This window comes from Chiloscyllium plagiosum, chromosome 28 (assembly GCF_004010195.1).
Source record: "Chiloscyllium plagiosum isolate BGI_BamShark_2017 chromosome 28, ASM401019v2, whole genome shotgun sequence".
In the NCBI taxonomy this organism is placed as follows: domain Eukaryota; kingdom Metazoa; phylum Chordata; class Chondrichthyes; order Orectolobiformes; family Hemiscylliidae; genus Chiloscyllium; species Chiloscyllium plagiosum.
In genome coordinates, this window is record NC_057737.1 from 12633105 (window position 1) to 12656610 (window position 23506).

Genomic DNA, 23506 nt, shown 5'->3' on the forward strand with positions numbered 1-23506 from the left:
CCCTCTGGAGTCCCTGGCCTTACAGATCACCAACCCATGTCTGCTCACACTCTGATAGTACTCAGGAACAACCGCTGCGCGGAATGGAAGTGTATCATTAGTCCTATTTATCTGAAGTTGACAGAAATTTATTAACTTGCCAATGAATTAATCTGTTCCCTAATTTTCTTTGCCTGAATCATAAAGTGCTTCCACATCACGTCAACACCAGGAACATTCTTTCAACATGGTGATGGGTGCCAGATAAACAAGACTGCATTGCTTGAGATCATAGCAGTTTATTTTAAAGAAAGAATATTGTGATATTTTTGACATGCTGAAAAAGCAAATAGCTCCTCCATCACATTTGTCATTTTAAACTATTTCTGCGTTTTATTAGAGGGCTCACAATCATCGTATTTACATAAATTCTGTCACAATGACAGTATTTGCATTCTGACGATGTGAATTTTGTCTCAGAAACATATTCCTTCAACTATTTATTCTCCATCCACGTACACTAAATCCCTCGCCTCACTTTGCTTTTACCACCGAGGTTATAACCATAACTCATTCAAAACACATCTCTACACAGAGATTTAAAACACAAAGATATAAATGCCATGCTTTGACAGAACAGAACTCTGGTTAGTTCACACCTGCAGTGCAGTGAGTAGCTCTGGACAACACACCTTGGAAAAGACATATTGGCCTTGGAGGGAGAGTAGTGTCAAATTAGTAGAAAGAGTGGTTGACACCGTGGTGCAGTGGTTAGTACTGCCACCTCACAGCACCAGGGATCTAGGTTCAGTTCTAATGTCTAAGGTACCAGGATGGGAGGGTGGGTTGTAGGGGGGCGTGGACCTGACCAGGTAGTCACGCAGGAGCATTGGCACCAACTCCTGCTCCCGCAAGGATATTGGGCACGGAGTGTAGAAACAGGCCCTTCAGCCCAACAAGTCCACACCGGTCCTCTGAAGAGTAACCCACCCTAGACCCATTTCCCTCTTGACTAACACTCCTAACAGTATGGGCAATTTATCATGGTCAATTCACCTGCCCTGCACATCTTTGGACTGTGGGAGGAAACCCATGCAGACATGGGGAGAATGTGCAAAATCCGCACAAACAGTCACCGAGGCTGGAATCGAATCTGGGACAAAGGACGATTATATAAGTATTATTACAGATGACAGTGAGGGACAAGATATCATTGTTGGATGCTATACGGGTTCACAGTGGCTGTACAGGTAGTTCTTCTACAACAAGATGGCTGCATTCATGTGTAACACAACATTATAGAAAAATCGCGCTTTAGAAACAGCACTTAAATTGTTGGCGATGTAATCGCGTTACAGCTATCACACGTTTTAAAAGTTAGCGCTTTAGAGACAATGTTCCCAATTCGTCAATCGCCTTACATGAATTTGCGTTAATGAAATGCGCGTTATAGCAGAACGACCTGCACACCACATTCAGTTGGAGTGATTGACAATCACCTCTACTTATGCTGAATTAGAATTAGATTTTTCTTGTCACGTGTACTCAAATACAAGAATACAGTAGTACAGTGAAAAGTGCACAGAGTCACTATTCTCCGGTGTCATCTTGGTTACAATAGTACATAGGTGACCTTAATATGAGGATACTACCGGGTGGACAAATTTGCCTCTAATATCCCTGCTCCTTCGTACTTCTAATATCTAGGCCCATTGACTTCCCCCAGTGAAATAACTCCACACAGTCCAGTATCCTGTCACCAAGTCACCCTTTATTTACATGTGCAGTCTACACTGGCTATGACCAGCCAGCTCCGAAATGTAATTGCACCAAATTGACCAACCCCTTATGTCAACACTCTCTGTTCTTCTAATTTCATTGCTGTTGACTGTTCCTGATCATCTGATGGCTACAGCCACCGAGTGGACAACATATTTGAAAACTGAGACTGTAAATCCATGTTTTTTGATGCTGAACTATTAATGTTTAATGTTTAAAGTAGAATTTAAATTATTTCAGCCCTCGGCAAGTCACTTAAAATTTATTCCACTTAAAATTAGCTATACATTAACAAAATAACCTCTGGCAGGTGACTAACCCAGAATTGTTGGCCAAACCCTGCTTTTTTTCAAATGTATTGCAGCTAACAATGAAATAGTATCTTTTGGTTTTTTGACATTGTAACATTCCGCAGAGTTGAACCAACTCAAAAGCTAGACAAGGTTTTCAGTATCTACAAATATTTAGTTCAACAAAAATGTGATCAGTAGACATTTTAGTTACACAAAACTCAAAATTAGGGCATGAGAAAATAGACAGATGGTGGTTTCTATCCAATAACAGCAATCTGTCAGCCAGGGCTCCCTATTGGTTAATAACTGCAATCAAGGATCTTGTAATCAATAAGATCCACCTGGTTCCAATCGCTACACTCACCTTCACTGAGTGACTTTGAGAGAATCATAGGCTGACACTTCAACACAGTACAGAGACATCACTGCTATACAGAGACTTCTGAAGTGCTGGAAATGCCATCCTTCAGATGAGGCATTAAATTAAAACTCCACCTGCCATCTCAAGGAGCATTAGAAGTTACTTGGTACTAGTTTAAAGAAGGGTAAGGGAGTTTTTCCCTGTATCATGGTCAATAGACATCCCTCAGATTTTTTTGTTGAATTCAAATTTCACTATCTGCCTAGGGGAGAATTTGAACACATATTTCCAGAGGATTAGCCTGGGATCATGAATTAGTAACTCAGTGACAATACAACTATGCCAATGCCACTGCAATCTTTAACCCACAACCAACCCCAATAAAAAACAGATCACCTCGTCATTATCACATTGTTTGTCGGAGCTTGCTATGTGTAAATTGGCTGCCTATTTTTCGAGGTTACAGCAGTTACGACGCTTCAGAAGAAATGAATTGCCGAGATGAATCTTCACTGATGATAAAGCACCGTGTGATGTCTTGAGATTGTTAAAGGCAGCGTCTCTGTCTTTCTCTATTGGAGCCTGATGGGAATTCTCCTACTTCAATTTATTTTGGCTGGGGTGTAGTATTTCCAGGTGAAAGGCCGACAAGTGACCCTTTTACAAATGGGTCATCTGCCCTTGCCCCTGCTGAGAAACTGGAATTTCAAGCATCTTCAGGAGACACTGAGCAGGTGAATACCTGCACCTGGTGTTTTTACAATCCTCAGCGGAGCTGCTGCTCGTCCAATGAGCCTGAACTATCACTCGCTTTTTTTTTAAAAGCTGTGGTGGGTCTTTGGGTCCACCAACAAACATAGTCCATACAGGTTCACAAGGAGCCTTATCCTCAGACAGGGTGCAATGTTTCAAAAGCGTGGGTCAGAAATGTGACTGCACCAAATTGACCAACCTCTTATGTCAACACTCTATGTGCTTCTAATCCCATTGCATTTGACTGTTCCTGATCTTCTGATAGCTACAGCCACTGAGTGGAGGCTGCATTTGAAAAGCTGATGTGGTATTGACTCTCTCGGACATATTAGGTTGTTAAGGGGAAGGGCATGTTCGTGTCCCTCAAGTGAGGCATGTCCGTGCTGAGAAATGTAATCATTTTGACTTATCGTTAAATATTTCCAGTTCAGACATCACAGAAGGAACGGTTCCTGAGCATTATGGCCACAATGCAGCTTAAATCCATCTTCACAAGACCAGCAGTGTGGTATTATCTTTCCTCGCAATACTCAGTCTTATAGTATTTTTTATTGCCTTTATTAATCAAATGCATGTTAATGCCAAATTATAGGCACTGTGCGTTGTGAACACATCTCATTAAGAGCTGAGATGAATCGTTATCATTGCAGTGAACATAAAAAAAAGCCTACAGTAGAGCAGGCTTTAAAATGAAAAACATAATTTTGACTTATTTCAGTACAATCCTCTCCTGTGCAATCAGAAATTTCTATTAGCCAAAACAGATATTCTGAAGAACGTCCAAATGAATCCGACATATTCACAGGGGACTTTCTGATCATTGGTGACAGAAACCTCTTCTTTAATAAGGCAATCAAGCTACATCTTTCAAATCATGGAAGGCTCATGTTCTATGCTGTCTGTAACATGTCCTAGTAATCAGCACCACATTAAAAACATCAGTAGCTGCTATTAATGTCATAGTGTGTTAAGGAGCTTTGGGGAATGTCATCAAGAATCTATTGTGTACTCCCAAAACTCACAGCTCATAAATGGCATCAAATTCACAACAAAAAGTAAAACTCCACATGACAAATTTTTAACAGACTTACAGGGTGAAACACTAACGCTGTGAATCAGGCGATTTCTATAACGATCAGCCATTCTGCAATGTCAGTTTTGCACCTGATTAGCAATTGAAAGTGAAAGACCACAATAAATATCAGGGAATAGACAGTGACATTCAGACTGCGGGAATAGCTTTCAGTGAGTTACTGCAAAAGGAAATTGGGTGTGAGGATCTACATCCCTGATTGATGGTTCTGACCATTGAGACGAATTAACTTTTATGTATTAAGTAACACCTGCCAGTTATTAAAGGGTAAGGTTAAGATCATAATCTTTCTTTTTGGATAATCAAGCTTTTGAGTGAACTGTTAGAACTAGGATCCCATTGGTTAGTCATAATATGAATCATGACCTTGGACAGTCCATTCTTTGAATTTGCCCAACTATTGAAGTCAGAAGTCACATGACACCAGGTTATAGTTCAACAGGTTTATTTGAAATCACAAGCTTTCGGAGCACTGTTCCTTCGTCAGGTGAAGTAATTTCACAGCCACTGCATTAAGGCTAACACTATCTGTTTTCAGAAATCAATCTCTATTGATGAAAAATATTAAGCCTTAGCACTATGTCAGAAAATGCTGGAAATCACAGCGAGTCGGGCAGCATCCATGGCGAGAGAGCAAGCTAAACTTTCGAGTCTAGATGACTCTTCATCAATGCTGACGTGGAGTGTGAAGGGGACAGCATTTATGGGTTAATTGTTTGCTCCCAGCTCCTGGTTGAATTCCTGTCAACCACAAAGATGTCAAGAGGTGATAAGCAGAGATCTTGGTCAGAGTACAATCAGGACAGCCCCACTCTCTTAAACTGCGTTCAAAAAACAGCCAATAAAATAAGAGCAGAAAGCAAGAGAATGGAATAAAACAAAGAACTGCGGATATTGGAGATTGGAAACAAAATCGGACACTGCTGATGAAACTCATCAGATCTGGCAGCATCTGGGGGAAGAAAGCAGAGTTAACATTTCTAATCTGGTGACTAGCCTTCCCACAGATACTGCCAGACCTGCTGAGTTTCATCAGCAATTGCTATTTTTGTTTCAAAAAACAAGAGGCTCCTTTTATTTTTGCCTTCCAGTGAGTTTGGCTATAGTTATTATTCAGGGTGCAACAGCACGTACAAATACTTTCTCAGCTAACAATATCTGATGTAGAATTACCGAATATATGCTGCTGCCAAGTTAGATATTTCTTATAGACACATTGAAGCAGCTCCAGATTTCTTCCTAATTGAGTAGGTTTGGGGACGGCACGGTGGCTCAGTGGTTAGCACTGCTGCCTCACAATGCCAGGGACCCGGGTTCAATTCTTGCCTCTTGTCTGTGTGGAGTTTGCACATTCTCCCCGTGTCTGTGTGGGTTTCCTCCCACAGTCCAAAGATGTACAGGTTAGGTGAACTGGCCATGCTAAATTGCCCGCAGTGTTAGGTGGATTAGTCAGGGGTAAAATGTAGGGGAATGGGTTTGGGTGGGTTGCTCTTTGGAGGGCCGAAGGGCCTGTTTCCACACTGTAGGGAATTTAATCTAATTGGTTCTTCCTCAATACGATGCTTGGGAAAGGGGCAAAGGCTGAGCAAAGTCTTGTTTGGATATTGGTTAATGCTTCTTAAAAGTAATCTTGAAATATCATCTCCTGCCTTGTTAAATCAGCCGATATACACAGCAGTAATATTCAACACTGCAACTGATTTGATAATGGCTAGCTCACCCATAAATATACCATTACCCAAAACAAAGTGCCCTTCTCTTGAGTGGAGAGCTGATTTTCCACAATGTGTTTACACTATTTAAATTGAGCACACTGCCCATATTTGAAGTGCCCAAGGGAGTAGAATATACGTGACTGCTCATCCTCTGTTATGTATATCCTTGCAAGTGTCAACACTTGAAAATGTGAAGCGTGTAGAACATAATCATCCTAAAGTGTTTTCCAGATTGCTACTCTGTAAACTATATTTAAATGACTGACAGAGGGGCTTTAAATCTCCACTCAGTTGCATCTGCTGTAAATGTATGGGCACTTTCTCCATGTTCATGGTTTCCTGCACTTATTTAGGGCACTAAACATTTCTGCACTTATTGTCATTACTGAGTGTTCGTGAGTCAGGTATAGAGCAGGAAGAACCTTTTCATCGATAGGGTGAAAAGCCAAGGTCTTTTTCCCAGGGTGGGTGAGTCCAGAACTAGAAGGCATAGTTTTGAGGTGAGACAGGAAGGATTTAAAAGGGACATAATAGGCAACTTTTTCACACAGAGGGTGGTGCGTGTATGGAATGAGCTGCTAGAGGAGATAGTGGAGGCTGGTAGAATTATAGCATTTAAAAGGCATTTGGATGGGTATATGAATAGGAAGGGTTTAGAGGGCTATGGGCCAAATGCTGGCAAATGGGACTAGATTCATTTAAGATATCGGTTTGGCATGGACAAGTTGGACCGAGGTGTCTGTTTCCGTGCTGTAAAATTCTATGGGAAATACAAGTTTCAGTTTAAAGCCCACATTGTATGAATTGAGCAATTGAAAAGTATAAGAACAAAACGGAATCTAGTAATTAGACAACTTTGGTTTTCAAGACTGTCAGAGGAAGGAAAATCTGAAGACAATTTGGCAATCTGAAGCTTTAAAATCCTGCAAAAGAATATTCTGGAATAGGTGTCAAATTTAGTGAGTGTTTGAAAACTCTGAAAACAAGATTTGTTAAACAGATCATTTTTAAAATTTATTCTGATAAAGATAGGTAACACAGTGATTAGATAGAGACAATGTAATAGATGGAACATTCTTAAACATTCAACGTATTTCATAACATGACTCAGGAAAGGCTTATTAAAATTAAAATTCACGTGTATCGTTTAACAGGAATGTAGCAGCGTAGATGATGAGTAATTGGAGACCTAGAATCAATGACGGTAAAATTAGTCCTCATAAGTAGTTTCTAGAAAATTGCCTGCCTCTTTATGCTGCACTTAATACTATTTTCCCATTGACTAAAGAACTTGTATTCATGTAGTCCCTCATCAAATTCTTGACGTCTCAAAGCACTTCACATTCAAGCACCTTGCATATCTTTATAGAATCCTCCCTGTGCCCTCTAGCTTTGAAGTTTAAGAGCCCTTCTTTCAGCTTTTCCCTTTGTTATTGAGGGCAAGCTCGCTGTTCTCTCTGCTGTATCATGTCACTTGGAGCTACCACACTTAGACATAACAAGGTGACTTGAATTTTGTAACCATCACTTCTCCCTCCTCAACGGCTTTGCTCATCTCGTGAAAGTGTTGACTAGTACAGGCATTTTATAAGTAATCTATTCAGGGATATTATGACACATCTCTGGAGCAGGTGGGACTTGAACACAGACCTCCTGGCTCAGAGATAGGGACACCACCACTGCACCACAAGACCCCTGTTGGCTTATAGAAAGAAGGAACAATTGCTTACACCAGGTAATACATTTGGAGCAGTACATTTGTAATCTTGGGGCCCAGACTCAAATCCTACCCTGATAACATGGTGGAGTTTAAATTCAATCAAAAAATCTGGAATTTAAAGCTATTCTTAGTAAGCTACTATTAGTTATTAATAGGAGTTAGAGTCAGCCTGATGACCTTTCCACCATTGATTTAGAAAATAATCAATTTCAGGTATGTCTTGAGGCATAATTTGAACAATGGTAAGGTCCTGGGGAATGTTGCTGAACAAAGAGACTTTGGAGTGCAGGTTCATAGTTCCTTGAAAGTGGAGTCGCAGGTAGATAGGATAGTGAAGAAAGCATTTGGTATGCTTTCCTTTATTGATCAGTGCATTCAGTATCAGAGTTGGGAGGTCTGTTGAAGCTATACAGGACATTGGCCAAGCCACTTTTGGAATACTGTGTTCAATTCTGATCTTCCTGCTATATGAAAGATGTTGTGAAACTTGAAAGGTCTCAGAAAAGATTTATAAAGATGGTTGAGCTATCGGGCAGGCTGAGGGGTGACCTTATAGAGGTTTATAAAATCATGAGGGGTATGGATAGGATGAGTAGCCAAGGCGTTTTTCCCAGGGTAGGGGAGTTCAAAACTAGATGGCATAAGTTTAAGGTGAGAGGGAAAAGATTTAGAAGGGACCTAAGGGGCAAACTTTCCACACAGACGGTGGTGCGTGTATGGAAAGAGCTACCAGAGAAGTGGTGGAGGCTGGTACAATTACAACATTTAAAAGGCATATGGAAGGGTATATGAATAGGGAAGGGTCTAGAGGGATATGGGCCAATTGCTGGCAAATGGGACTAGGTTAATTTAGGATATCTGGTCGGCATGATGAGTTAGACCAAAGGCTCAGTTTCTGTGCTGTACATCTCTACGACTCTATGACTCTTTAACTTGATCATCGAGAAACCGATTAAGATATAACACAATGCTGGTTTATACTCAGCCACACTGTAGCCACTGGAAATTGATATTGGGCTGTTTGTGAAACCATCGTTCCACACAACTGCCTGTGTTTCCCTCTTGATGAGTTAGATAAAATGAGTCCTATCCTATGCCCTATCCTTTGATAACCTTGGCCAAAATCAGACTTGGAAATTTTAATTTACCCTCAGCATCTTTCTTGGGAGAGTATTCTTGATTTCCACTAACCCTCTGTGTGAGAAAAAGCTCCCTGCTTTAATTCCTAAATGACACAGTTCTAGTTTGAAGGTCATGCCCCTTAGTTCTGGATTTTGTTCCCTGATCAAATAGTTTTGCTATATTCACTCTCTCACAGACCTCTTAATCATTTTCAGTGCCTTGACTGAAACAACCTGTCAATCTTCTGAATACAATGGAATATAAACCAAGAGTTTGCTAAGAAATAGGATGTCCATTTATTTTCTTTGGTCTTTCCTTAGATATGAGTTCTGCTGGCAAGGAATTTTTACCCATTCCTGATTTGTCTTGAATTAAATGGATTGTAATGCAATTTCAGTCAAGAGTTAAACACATTACTGTGTGCCTGGAGTCACATGTAGGCCAGACCAGGAAACTGGCAGATTTCCTTCCCTACGGAGCACCAGCAAACCAGATTTCAACAATTGGTGATAGGTGCACTGTCTCATTAGTTTTGGGATTGGTTAGCTCAGTTGGCTGGATGGCGGGTTTGTGATGCAGAGTGGCACCAACTGCGTGTGCTCAATTCTCACAGTGACTGAGGTTACCATGAAGTACTCTCTTTTTCAACCACTCCCCTCACCATGAGGCATGGTGACCCTCAGGTTAAACCACAATCACCAGTCACCATTCTTTCTCTCTCTCTAATGAGAGGGCAGCTGCTCTGGTCTACTCAGAATAGAGTGACTTTACCTGAACTCAGCGACAAAAAAAGTGGAGATGCTGGAATCCAAAGTAGACAGGCAGGAGGCTGGAAGAACACAGCAAGCCAAGCAGCATCAGGAGGTGGAGACGTCAATGTTTTGGGTGTAACGTTTCTTCAGTCTTGAAGAAGGGTTACACCCAAAATGTCAACTTCTCCACCTCCTGATGCTGCCTGACTGCTGTGTTCTTCCAGGAGGAGAAAGTGAGGACTGCAGATGCTGGCTATCAGAGTCGAGAGTGTGATGCTGGAAAAGCACAACAGGTCAGGTAGCATCTGAGGAGCAGGAGAATTGACGTTTCAGGCATAATCGGCGTTTCCTGATGAAGGGCATATGCCCGAGACATTGATTCTCCTGCTCCTCAGATGCTGCCTGACCTGCTGTGGTTTTTCAACACTACACTCTCAATTGCTGTGTTCTTCCAGCCTCCTGCTTGTCTACTTTACCTTTACTCAGGCTCTTAGTATTCCAGATTTGGAATTTTCCAATCAACCTGTTTAGAGGTGTTATGCCATACACCTCTGGGGCAGATGGGACTTGAACCCAGCTCTCCTATCCCAGTGTTAGGGACACTACCACTGCACCACAAGAGCCACCTATATTCTATGGGTTTATTTAATTTAAATACGATCAGCAGCTGAGGTGATGTTCAATTCTGAATCCCCTCAGCATTAGCCTGAGCCTCAGGATTGGGTGAAAGTGAAGACTGCAGATGCTGGAGATCAGAGTCTAAATTAGAGTGGGGCTGGGAAAGTGCAGCAGGTCAGGCAGCATCCAAGGAGCAGGAAAATCAATGTTTTGGGCAAAAGCCCTTCATCAGGAATGAAGCAGGGAGCCTCCGGGGTGGAGAGATAAATGGGAAGGGGGTGGTGCTAGGGAGAAGGTAGCCAAGAGTACAATAGGTGGATGGAGGTGGGGGTGAAGGTGATAGGTCAGAGAGGAGGGTGATTGGGTGGTGAGGGAGTGGCAGTGGAAGAGGCCCAGAACTTGCATGTCCTTGGCAGAGTGGGAGGGGAATTGAAATGTTTAGCCTTGGGGCGGTGGAGTTGATTGGTGTGGGGTGTCCCGGAGATGTTCCCTAAAGAACTCTGTAAGCAGGCATCCAGTCTCCCCAATGTAAAGGAGACCGCATCGGGAGCAACGGGTACAATAAATGGTTTGGTGGATGGGCAGGTGAAACTTTGATAGATGTGGAAGGCTCCTTTGGGGCCTTGGATGGAGGTGAGGGGCGAGGTATGGGTGCAGATTTTGCAATTCCTGCGGTGGCTGGGGAAGGTGCCAGGAGGGGAGGGTGGGTTGTTGGGGGGCGTGGACCAGTCCAGCCACATTATTAGATTTAGATTGTTGATTCTGCTAATTGATCCTTCCTTTCCTTTCAGCTCAGACAAGGATTGTCAGCTATTGCACACCCCACTTTCTCCCACAGCTAACTGGGAGAGCAATCAGGAACAAGGGCCCCGGCTGCCATTTTGAATCATTTCACATTCTAACAGGGCTGGACAGACTGGATGCAGGAGGAAGTTTTCCCTGGTTTAGGAGTCAGAAAATAGGATAGACCATTTAAGAATGACCCGGGGAAAATTTTCTTCACTCAAAGGGTAGTGACCCTGTGGAATTCTCTACCACCGAAGGTCTTGGAGGTCAAGTCACTGATATATTCAAGAAAGAAATAGATGAATTGCTAGATTTTAAAGGCAGCAAGGGATACGGGGAGAGATTGAGAATAAGGCATTGTGATAGAGGCTCAGCTGTGATCATATTAAATGGCAGAGCAGGCTGAAGAGCTGACTGACCTATTGCTGTTGCTGGTTTCTATGCTTCTATGTTCCTCTACCACCTCCTTCCCTGGTCTCAGCAAACAACATATACTCAGATATTCCGATCAGCATGGGACTGCATTCAGAGATTGCTATATATCCATCTTTTGCAATTGCCCAATCTCAACTACTACCCACTGATTAGCGGAGTGTGGGGATAGCAATGGCTGAGATTGTTGGTCAGCACAGTTCTACCTCCCACCGCCAGGGACCTGGGTTCGATTCCAGCCTTAGGTGACTATGGACTTTGCATAATCTCCTTGTGTCTGTGTGGGTTTCCCCCAGGTATTCCAGTTTCCTCCAAAGCTGTGCAGGTTAGGTGGAGTAAATTACCCCGTTATGTCCAGGAATATGTAAATTAGGTGGATTAGCCATGGGAAATGTGGGATTATGGGGATTTAGTGGAATGAGCTTTGGAGGGTCGGTGCAGACCCAAAAGGATTCTATGGCTTGAGATTTTGACTTCCCCTTATGTCTGTAAATACCAAGAAACAAGTTTGTGATCTGCCAGTTCTGGATGGTTTAGTTCAGTGGGAAGTTACCCACTGAGGTGTTGGGTGGACCTTATAAAACACAGAGCTTTTTTGGCACCAAAATTGTCATGGGCACAGCTGCAATGAGGTTTCATTACTGGAAGATCTTCCAATACTTTGTATGGTTTTGAATTTGTGATTTGAACCCAGCTTGGTTTATCACTTACTGTAAGGATTCTCATTGCTCAGCCCACTCAGTGCTTTCGGAAACCATTTATCATGTAAATTCAATATAAATTAGCTCAATTTATGCAGGGTTTTAAAGAACAAAATTTAAAACTTAGTTTCGAGTCTAAATTGAAGAATGCTCATTGGAGAAATCAGATCTGGCAGTGTTGCAGTTAAAACCCCCAAATGAATTGGAATCCCAACAGTGTAGAAACAGGCCCTTCGGCCCAACAACACCGACCCTCCGAAGAGTAGCCCACCCAGACCTAATTCCCGACATTTAACCCCTGACTAATGCACCCAATCTACACATCTCTGAACACTATGGGCAATTTAGTATGGCCAATTCACCTAAGCTGCTCATCTTTGGATTGTGGGAGGAAACCGGAACACCTGGAGGAAACCTATGCAGACATGGGGAGAATGTTAAACCTAAAATTAGAAATTCTTTCCTGATACCATGAAACGCACTTTCTCATTTACACTCAACTTGGAGCTTGTTAATTTTTGCCCTTGCTTGTTATAATCTCACAAGATCAGAAAGAATGCCTGAGATCTAATGGAATGAGGGAACAGGTGATGGGATATATAAATGAAAGTTAATTTGGCATGAACTGGTTGTATAAATATGGGGAGCGAGTATTCAGTGGGATGTGAGTGTTCTGGAGTATGTTTAACTAAATTAAATCTCTCATTAAAAGTGTAGAAGTGGACTCTGTTTAAATACAGTTATATTCTAGTGTATAACAGTGCTCCTTCAATAATGAGCGCAATTATTATTGAAAACCCACACTTGACAGCTCAAATTTTTTGCAGTGAGTTTCTTCGAATGAGTTCAGCTCTTCCTCTGATGTCTCTATCAGCGATAGCAGAGGGACCTAGGATGTTCTGTGAGGTTTTGCCACGTGCCTCACATTGACAATATGGCTGAAATAATAGACACCAGGTGGGAGGTGGTTCACCCATCACAGCGCCACCACGCTCCAAACACATTATTGTTCAAGGCTTTGCTAATAGCACAGCGATTTTACCCAAGTCGTGTTCACACATTACCCAGTTCTTGTTGAATTACATTGGTCTCCCGGTCTGACAATGCCTCAATTTTAAATACTCATTTTTGTTTGTGAAAGCCTTCATATATTAATTGCCGCCATCTTCATTATTTCCGAGATGCCTGCACTTCCCCAATTCTGGTCTGTTGCAGAAACATAACTTTAATCATTCCCCACTGTGCCTTTAGCTGCCAAAGCCATAGGGTCTGGGATTCGCCCCCTAAATGCATCTCCTTCCTAAAACCCACTTCCTTAACCATGGCTTTAACCATCCAACCCAAATATCTCCCTCTGAGGCTCGATTGTCAATGACACATTTATTGATAATGCTCTTGTGGGCATTTTGCTGCACCAGAGGCGTTCTTTACAAATCCAAGTTGTTGTGGTTTGTCGTTATAGTCGAACAATGCAAAGCAAGGGGTGTCCTACAATCTATATGGGCTTGACGATCTCAATCTAGGCAGCAGCAAGGATGGCACAGTTGGTCTCACTATGGAGAATCCGGTATGACCGGCTGCCCCTTGGATGATTTCCTGTTGAACTGTATTCCAGTAAGGGAGCAGTACGCTGACAGGACGGTGAGAAAGAGGCAGATTATTGATGAGTAGCCAATTTTGAGTGTGTTTGCCAATGGCAACCCTTTCCTATTTGATATATCTATTCAGGAAATGTGGGTGCACAGTCTGTGAACTTTTATGCATTTTATTAGAAAATATATTCATTAGAAACCTATATAGGATATCTATGAATAACACACATTGAGGTTTCTTTATTTTGAAGTCTTATTGCAAACTGCTGGTGATATATCACATGATCAGCAAATAACCCAGCCCAGCACACTTCATTTATCCCATTCCCTTCTCCTGCCTGTTCAAATACTGTATTGATAAAGGCCACACTGACGCTGGACACGACAACAGAGAGAATCGCAGTAGTCAGTTCACTCACCTGACGTTGTTTGCATGTAGCCAGCCAGTGTGCAGATTCTCTTCTCACACAGTCCACTTGGCAGGAAGACAGTAACAATAGCCAACAGGGCACTGGTAGCCAGCAGCACGCAGCCTCCGGAACACAGAACAGCACTCGTCTGAAACATCAACAGATGGGCAAAGGCTTCAGTCCCACTTCTCAGTTCAAACTTTCAATTAGTCAGACAGACCACTTGCTGCTGATGATCCCCACACGCACGTATACTCACACATCTGGACACACAACTCTTTCAGCAGGAGTGATGAATGGGCTTCTTCCTATCTAACAGCCCTTGCATTCTTAATTAGATACACAATATTTATTCCTTGTGTGAAAGAGACGGTGGAATGCATTGGATTGCTCTAGACTCCTTTGTAATTGTAGGAGTTAAGACAGTGAGCAAATTTAGATGCTCTATTTTATATAATGTGGGCACACGATACATTAAAATGATAGAATAGCTCCACCATTGTTTACTGGTTAAATATATCACATGAAGAGTCCATTCCCTTCCATGAAGCCAGACAGTTAATTTCCTCTTAGTGCATCGAAATGAACAATTTATATACAAGTTGAATTCGTACAAGAAATATGATTAACATAGTGCGGAGTGCTCAGTTGACTATTGATCTCAGATGATATGGTAGCAGTGATGCTAAACCTGATCAGAATTCCACAGTGTTAGAGAAGGTGCGCTAAATTAACTTGTGTCCTCACTCCTGGTCGCTCTCTAATCACTGTCGAGTAGAAATTGCATGTATATGAAGATGCCATGGAAGCATGAGTGCAGATTTTTGGCTACAGAAATTCTCTAATGTTTGAGGAAGGTCTACAAAGGGAAACAGTGTGAAACCTGGATTACTGTAATGGGTGATCTACATGCTGATGAGTGTAACAAGCCAATGTCCAGCATGATGAGGCAGCTTCCTCATTAACTGGGCTGCTTTCCCTCTTGTTGGAGCCTCAGACGACCAGCTCTGTTGATAACTCTCTTGATGACAGCAGCAGGACAATCGCATTAATATTACAGCCCGAGTTCATTTCGCTTTCAGAACAACCTCATTTATATTCCAGCCCTTACTTATTTATTTCGCATTCCAACTTTGGTCACTTCCTAGCTCAGAATTGATAAAAATACAATGTATTCTCCTTTGCTTGGTTTACATTGTTTAACTATTTATATCAAAGCCTATCTCATCGCAGAATGTTGTCACTTGCATTACAAACTAGTCTGATCTATTTACAGGGAGCCTCATAATATGCTGTGCTTAGACTGCAGCTTTTTAATGTTATTTATTTATCTCATTTATGTTCCTTCACCTTGTATTGATTATAATGTATTCTCTCCCTTATTTATATTACAGCCCTTTAATCTTAACTATATCCTCAATGTTAATCGTAATGATAAAGGGATTCTCTGATATCCTAGTTGGCCTTGTTATTTATTCTGTTCTATCCCTTGAACATGAGTGGCCTACCTTGTTTAAATCACAAATCATTTAAATTACAATACTTCATCTCTAGCCAACACTCTGCCTCACTTATATTATAATCCTGCCTCATTTAGATTACAGCCGAGTGAGATTGCCATCTCATTTCGATTACAGCCTTGCCACCTTTAAATTGCAGCACATCTGCCTTATCTATATCACAGTCCTGGCTCATTGGTATCATAATGCTTTTGTTTCATATATTTTAAAGGCTCATTAGTTTATATTAAAATTCTTATTTATATGATATGCTCGCTTCTTTATTTTAGTCCCCAGTTCATTGATGTGGTTTTATTCTTTCAGCCTGTTGGTACAGGGCTGGCACAAGGAATTCCTGTGGGACCCTTGGAACATAGAACATTACAGCACAGTACAGGTCATTCGGCCCTCAATGTTGCACCAATCTGTGAAACCAATATAAAGACCATCTAATCTACACTATTCCATTATCATCTGCATGTTTATCCAATGACCATTTAATTGTCCTTAATGTTGGCGAGTCCGCTACTGTTGCAGGCAGGGCATTCCATGCCCTCACTACTCTCTGAGTAAAGAATCTACCTCTGACATCTATCCTCTATCTATCACCCCTCAATTTAAAACTATGTCTCTTCATGCTACCCATCACCATCCGAGGATCACCTTGGATGTCACTGTTAAGTCACCTCTCAACCTTCTTCTCTCTAGTGAAAACAGCCTCAAGTCCCTCAGCCATTCCTCATAAGACCTTCCCTAAATACCAGGCAACATCATTGCTAGTGTAGTCTGTTGCATCATTACAATTCTTATTAATGGAGCTTCTCCCTTTAAGGGGAGAGGGAAATTTACGAGGTGCACCATGCAAGGATGCTTTCACTGATATAGCAGTGGGGAATCACAGATTGGCGCTACCAGAATTCAGCTACCAGACTAGTTGTCCAGCATCAAAGTGATAGATCAATGCAAGCAGAGGAAATATGCTGTGATTTTCATGCTTTGATACCTGCCCAGTGTGAGCCATTTCTGAGCAGCCAGTCACACACACTATTGGCAGAGGGTTTGAAACCAAAAGTGTATTGATGTTGGTCAGACACTTAAAAACTTATTTCTTTACAAAACTGACTTGCCAACACTAAACTCTCTATAAAGCTGTTGGAAGAAGAAAAGGCAATTGAAGTAATTCATTGTAGAAAACCATTCCATGGCCGACATACCACAATGGCATCACTCCCTTCGATACCCAATTATCCCCAACATCCACAACTTCTTGGGGGGAGTGAGTTCCAGATTTTACCACCTTTTATGCAGAAGACATACATTAACATACATTTAGGAAATGGGTGTTCAGGAGATCTCGACACTGTCACCCAATGTATTAGAGCTGAGGACTGTACCAGCAGCTATTAGCAAATATACATTGCTTGTGAATCAGGCAAAACACTCAAATCTGAGTTAGCATTGAACATTGATAGAAAAAAAGTCTTCCTTGATATTAGTTAGCATGTTACCAAGGGTACCACATTGGTAGATGTGAGTTTTGAGAAGATTTGTAGCTCAGGTTGAGGTTCTGGATGTAGGTTTGCCCGGAAGCTTCATCCGGAGGCTCACTGAAGTTTCATCACCTAATATGGTGACGATACATCTTAAAATGAATCTTCCAGCTCAGCGAGAAAACCTACATCCAAATTAGTAGATGTGTTTCAAAGGAAATTGGGCTTTTCTGGCTGTCATTAACAGTAAGCTCAGCAAGTTTATCTTGTTTTATACCAACTTCATCGGGCACATGGATTACCAACAACACCCAATAGTAAAGTGGCTAAAGCTAATTAAACACCATTCCATTTGAGCCGTCGAGTGAAGGATCGATGCAGATTTGATCGGCAGTCGAGTTAATTCCTTATCTGGGTTAAAATCAATAGCAGGGGCAAGGCCAGGGCAGACTTTGCCTTGTGCCCCTACAGGCAAAAGGGAAAATCACTCGGGGGGAAATTGAAACTGTGCCAGTCCAAGACCCTCCTTGCTACCCACTTCAGGGTGATCTGTGCTATTTCCTGCTTGTTACCAGACTTGATAGATGTAGAGAACAAGTGAGCCCAAACACAGTGTTTGATATATTGATGCTGTGGTTCTTGGATTACACTCACGGTGTGGGTCTCTGTCTCTCATTTTCTCTAGACACCTATAAAGTGGCACTAATAGAGGCTGAGGCATATTTCGAGGGCATATTCAACCTGGGAAAGGAAAGCAGTTTGAAAAATATGTAAACAAAAATAATTCAGAATCTTCTTCAGATTACCATCATGCTGTACCCCTAATAAAATCAAGTTGAAATTCAGATGGATTACACAATTCCTTCCTTAATTCATTCTTCTCAGGAAATCACAGCAAGCCACATCTAATCTTTAATTTTTCCGATCTCATTTCCTACTCTCTTCAACAATGCAGCTTTCAGTTAATTTCCATCTACTAATCATTTTGCATTATCCCTTTGTACCAGCCGCAATTTTTATTGAACAATTGCAGGAAAGCCAACGAGCACCAAGTCCACTGTTCAATCAAGCATTGAAATGAGGTCTGAATGAGGAACAATAAAAGATTTGGTTCATTTATAGCCACAAGCATATTTCTCATTGAGGAGCTGAAGAGTTATCTACCTGGAGACGTACGTGGCTTTAGTAAATATTAATAAGCAAACTGCCACAGTGTGAGGTGTTGGCCGTCATCCTGTTCTAGTGTGCGGTGTTTAATCATGACATGTTATACTTTATTCATCTCAAGAGGATTACATTCACTCCACAACTAGGATAACTTCTCCAAATCAATATTAATTTGGCAATAAATCCTCATGTCATCAGGTCTGTTTTGTTCATCTGGTTATTGCATGAGACTCCTCTGAGCATTCACTAACTCGAAATAAGTTACATTTATATAGCGCCTTTCACTAATTCAAGGAATCCTCAGGTGTTTTCCAGCCAATGATGCTGCACTGTTGGCTCTCAGGATAGCAGACTCAGTGTGTTACCTACACTGGGTTTAATGCTAGATTCTGTTTGGTTGCTGTTTGAACAACCTACGTATTCTTCATTATATTAAAGAAACAGGCAATAGTTAATGTTGGAGATCACATGCCATGGCAATGTGGGCTGTGAAAATAAATTCAGACACATGGCTTCGGGAGAAATACTTTGGGGGTTGTGTCATATCAGGTAGAAAGGCCTCAGCTTCCAAACTTGGCTTATACCAAGTTAACTGTTTTCAGACAATGGCGATATAATGGGTCTCAACCCATCTGCTTGGGAAGGAATAAACCTGTTCATTGTTCATGCTCCTGAATGCCAATGAGAAACCATCTGGAGCAACGTGTGTGTGAGTTAAAACCTGATGAGGTCAGTGTATCTTTGATTGACAACCAACAAGGATAGTGCGCCTGTATAAAACAGCCAACAAGGACAGTGCACCTGTACAAAACATCCAGCAAGCACAGTGTGCTGTATAAAACACCCAGCAAGGACAGTGCGCCTGTACAGAACACCCAACAAGGACTGTGCACCTATATTACATCCCAACAAGGACAGTGCACCTATATTACACACCCAGCAAGGACAGGGGACCTGTATTACACACCCAGCAAGGACAGTGCACCTGTATAACACACACAACAAGGACAGTGCACCTGTAATGAACACCCAGCAAGGACTGTGTGCCTATATTACACACCCAGCAAGGACAGTATACCTGTATTACACATCCAGTAAGGACAATGTTCCTGTATAGAACACCCAGCAAGGACGGTATGCCTGTGTTACACACCCAGCAAGGACAATGCACCTGTACAGAACACTTAACAGGGACAGTGCGCTTGTATTACATACCCAGCAAGGACAGTGCGCCTGTAGAGAACACCCAGCAAGGACAATGCACCTGTACAGAAAATCCAGCAAGGACAGTGTCCCTGTATTACACACCCAGCAAGGACAGTGCACCAGTACAGAACACTTAACAGGGACAGTGCGCTTGTACTACACACCCAGCAAGGACAATGCACCTGTACAGAAAACCCAGCAAGGACAGTGTCTCTGTATTACCGACCCAGCAAGGACAGTGCACCTGTACAGAAAATCCAGCAAGGACAGTGTCCCTGTATTACCCACCTAGCAAGGACAGTGCACCAGTACAGAACACTTAACAGGGACAGTGCGCTTGTACTACACACCCAGCAAGGACACTGCACCTGTAGAGAACACCCAGCAAGGACAGTGCGTGCACCTGTACAGAACACTTAACAGGGACAGTGCACTTGTATTACACGCCCAGCAAGGACAGTGCACCTGTAGAGAACACCCAGCAAGGACGGTGCACCTGTAATACATATCCAGCAAGGACGGTATACCTGTACAGAATACCAGCAAGGACAGTGAGCCTGTATTACACATTTTCTAGGAGAAAGTGAGGACTGCAATGCTGGAGATCAGAGCTGAAAATGTGTTGCTGGAAAAGCGCAGCAGGTCAGGCAGCATCTAAGGAGCGGGAGAATCGACGTTTCGGGCATGAGTCCTTCTTCAGGAATGATTCCTCAAGAAGGGCTCATGCCCGAAACGTCGATTCTCCGGCTCCTTGGATGCTGCCTGACCTGCTGCGCTTTTCCAGCAACACATTTTCAGGTCTGTATTACACATCTAGCAAGGACATGAGCCTGTATTACACATCTGTGAATGGACAGTGCACCTGTACAGAAAACCCAGCTAGGATAGTGTGTCTGTATTACACACCCAGCAAGGACAGTGCACCTGTGCACAACACCCAGCAAGGACAGTACACCTGTACAGAACACCCAGCAAGGACAGTGCGCCTGTATTACACACCCAGCAAGGATAGTACACCTGTATTACACATCCAGCAAGGATAGTACACCTGTATTACACATCCAGCAAGGATGGTTCACCTGTACAGAACACCCAGCAAGGACAGTTCGCCTGTGTTACATACCCAGCAAGGATAGTAAGCCTGTATTACACATCCAGCAAGGACAGTGAGCCTGTATTACACATCCAGCAAGGACAGTGAGCCTGTGTTACACATCTGTGAAAGGACAGTGCACCTGGACAGAAAACCCAGCTAGGATAGTGTGCCTGTATTACACACCCAGAAAGGACAGTACACCTGTATTACATTATCCAGCAAGAACGGTGCACCTGCACAGAACACCCAGCAAGGACTGTGCACTTGTACAGAACACCCAGCTAGGATAGTGTGCCTGTATTACACACCCAGCAAGGGCAGTGCACCTGTCCAGAAGACCCAGCAAGGGCAGTGAGCCTACACAGAAAACCCAGCAAGGATATTGTGCCTGTATTATATACCCAGCAAGGACTGTGCGCCTGTACAGAACACCCAACAAGGACAGTGTGCCTGTGCAGAAAACACAGCAAGGAGCGTGCACCTGTACGGATCACCCAGCAATGACTGTGTACCTGTACAGAACACTCAGCAAGGACAGTGTGCCTGTATAGAACATCCAGCAAGGACATCCAGTGGGCGGCACGGTGGCACAGTGGTTAGCACTGCTGCCTCACAGCGCCAGAGACCCGGGTTCAATTCCCGCCTCAGGCGACTGTCTGTGTGGAGTTTGCACATTCTCCCCGTGTCTGCGTGGGTTTCCTCCGGGTACTCTGGTTTCCTCCCACAGTCCAAAGATGTGCAGCTCAGGTGAATTGGCCATGCGAGATTGCCCGGAGTGTTAGGTAAGGGGTAAATGTAGGGGTATGGGTGGGTTGTGCTTCGGCGGGTCGGTGTGGACTTGTTGGGCTGAAGGGCCTGTTTTCACACTGTAAGTAATCTAGCCTAATCCATATAAATTGTAAGACATTGCGCCTGTGTAGAACACCTGACAAAGATAGGCAACAGCATTGTTTACATGGCCATATATATAAAGGAATTGTTCAGTATGAGGTGGTCCCAAACATCAGTCCTCCTTTGCATCTCTCTTCCTTCAAGAGAGGATAATGAGGAAAAAGAGGCCCACTGTAAGATTGATAGCTCCTACCATGTTTTACAACTGATCCACATTTTGGCAGAATCTTGGCGTAACCTGAAGCTGACGAGACAATCAGCCCAAGTCCGGGCCATATCTATGTGATGGATGGAAGATCATTCCTGGAGGGGGATTCCAATCAATGGGGGATGGGTTAGCAGAGTGCTGGACCATACGAGCTGCAGTGTGCAACTTCCAATCTGTCCTAAGCCAACTGAGCAAGTCCAGCAGCTGAGATACTGCCGGTTTGATAAGAAAATAACCATCCTGAGTTCTTGCTGCTGACCTCTGTGCGACCAGGGAGAATGCTCATCAAGTTTATTTATTGGAACCTCAGCAAACCTGTCGAGCCAGGAAAAACAACGATTATCTCCAACTCAGAGCTTCCAGGGAGATGATTTGCCCAGAGGCCTGCTAATGGAGTTCAAGTTAATTCACTGAAGGTGGGACACCTCAAGATGATTGAGAGCTGTGACAAGACGCTGTATAAATGCAGAGCCTGCTTTTCACCCTTTTCATATTAATTTACCACCAATATCATTCTGTTGAAGTTAGTCTTTCAACAGAAGATTACATTTGGGCCATTGGCATTGCCGATCCAAGTTGTGGAGCTGTTCCCTTTTCCTGCCAAGAAGCTTTTCCATTCCGAGTACATTTTAATTAAGCAGCTGTCAGGCATATTTCATAAGGAAAGGTGAGTTTTGCCCATAAGCCAACCACTGAAACACATGAAAGAAGCTTAATGACACGTGTATTAGTAGTGCAGTCTCCTCATGCATGTAATGCATTTGCTATTATCAATGTTAGCTGAATACTAATAGCTCCCGGGACTGGGCAGAGGCTGGATGACAGCTGCAAAGGTTTCCTTTTAAAAACACTGCGTTATGGAATGACCAGTTGAACCTTTCTCCTCATTTTGTCCAACAAAAGTAACACTGAAAGTGAGTTAATTATTTACACAAGGGAGCAACTCTTCCCTTTATTCATTCACAGGATGAAGACATCAATGGCTAGGCCAACAATCATTGCCCATCCCTAATTGCCCAGAGGGCAGTTAAGGGTTAACCACATGGCTGTGGGTCTGGAGTCACATGTAGGCCAGACTAGGATGGTAGTTTCCTCCCCTAACGGACGTTAGTGAACTAGGTGGGTTCTTCCTGACAATTGTCAAGGGACTCATCGTTATCATTAGACTTTTATTGAATTCACATTCTGTCATCTGCTAATGGCAGGGTCCCCAGAACATTACTTGAATCTCTGGATTAGCAGACCAACGATAATGCAACATGGCCAATGCCTCTCCTTCTCTTGCCTGATGATATCTTCTATCTGCCTGAACAAGACGTGGCAAGGACAAAGAAAGCTATGGACACTGCCTGTGATTGTGCAAGTCAATGGCAGGATGATGCATCCTGAACCAAGATACAGTTTACAATTCCAAGACTCTTTATGCATCCCATCCAGCCTCCCAGATGCAGACCTTTGTCAGATTTTGTTAGTTCAGCCTCACACTAATTTTGCAACTTAACTAGACATGTACAATTAAACGTCTCTCTTCTTTTCTCAGATAAAAGCTATATCAGTCAAAACAGAGGCCCCTCTCTGTTTGCAAATTGATTTGTATTTATATGGCACAATAAGTGACCATTAGTTGCAACAGCTACTATCTTGTATGGAGCTTTCTACCTTAGAGAGCTATGGATATTCAGACATTGAGTAATTTCAAGATCAAGATGAATAGACTTTGGACATGCTGGGAATCAAGGGACATGAATATAAGGTGGAAAAGTGGAGTGGAGGATCAGTTGATAATCAGTCATGATCACTAGTGCTTGGGGGCATAGGTTTAGGGTGAGCGGGGAAAAATATA

At 42.7% G+C, this 23506-nt stretch overlaps 1 protein-coding gene across 1 annotated transcript in view; it reads right to left on the reverse strand.

Annotated features, from left to right (window-relative positions):
- Positions 1–23506, reverse strand: part of LOC122563961 (transmembrane protein 211) — a 276557-nt gene that overhangs the window by 118616 nt on the left and 134435 nt on the right. Inside the window, exon 2 of the mRNA XM_043718313.1 lies at positions 14116–14254. Within this exon, the coding sequence (XP_043574248.1) occupies positions 14116–14254 (139 nt within the window). The remainder of the gene's footprint in view (positions 1–14115; positions 14255–23506) is intronic.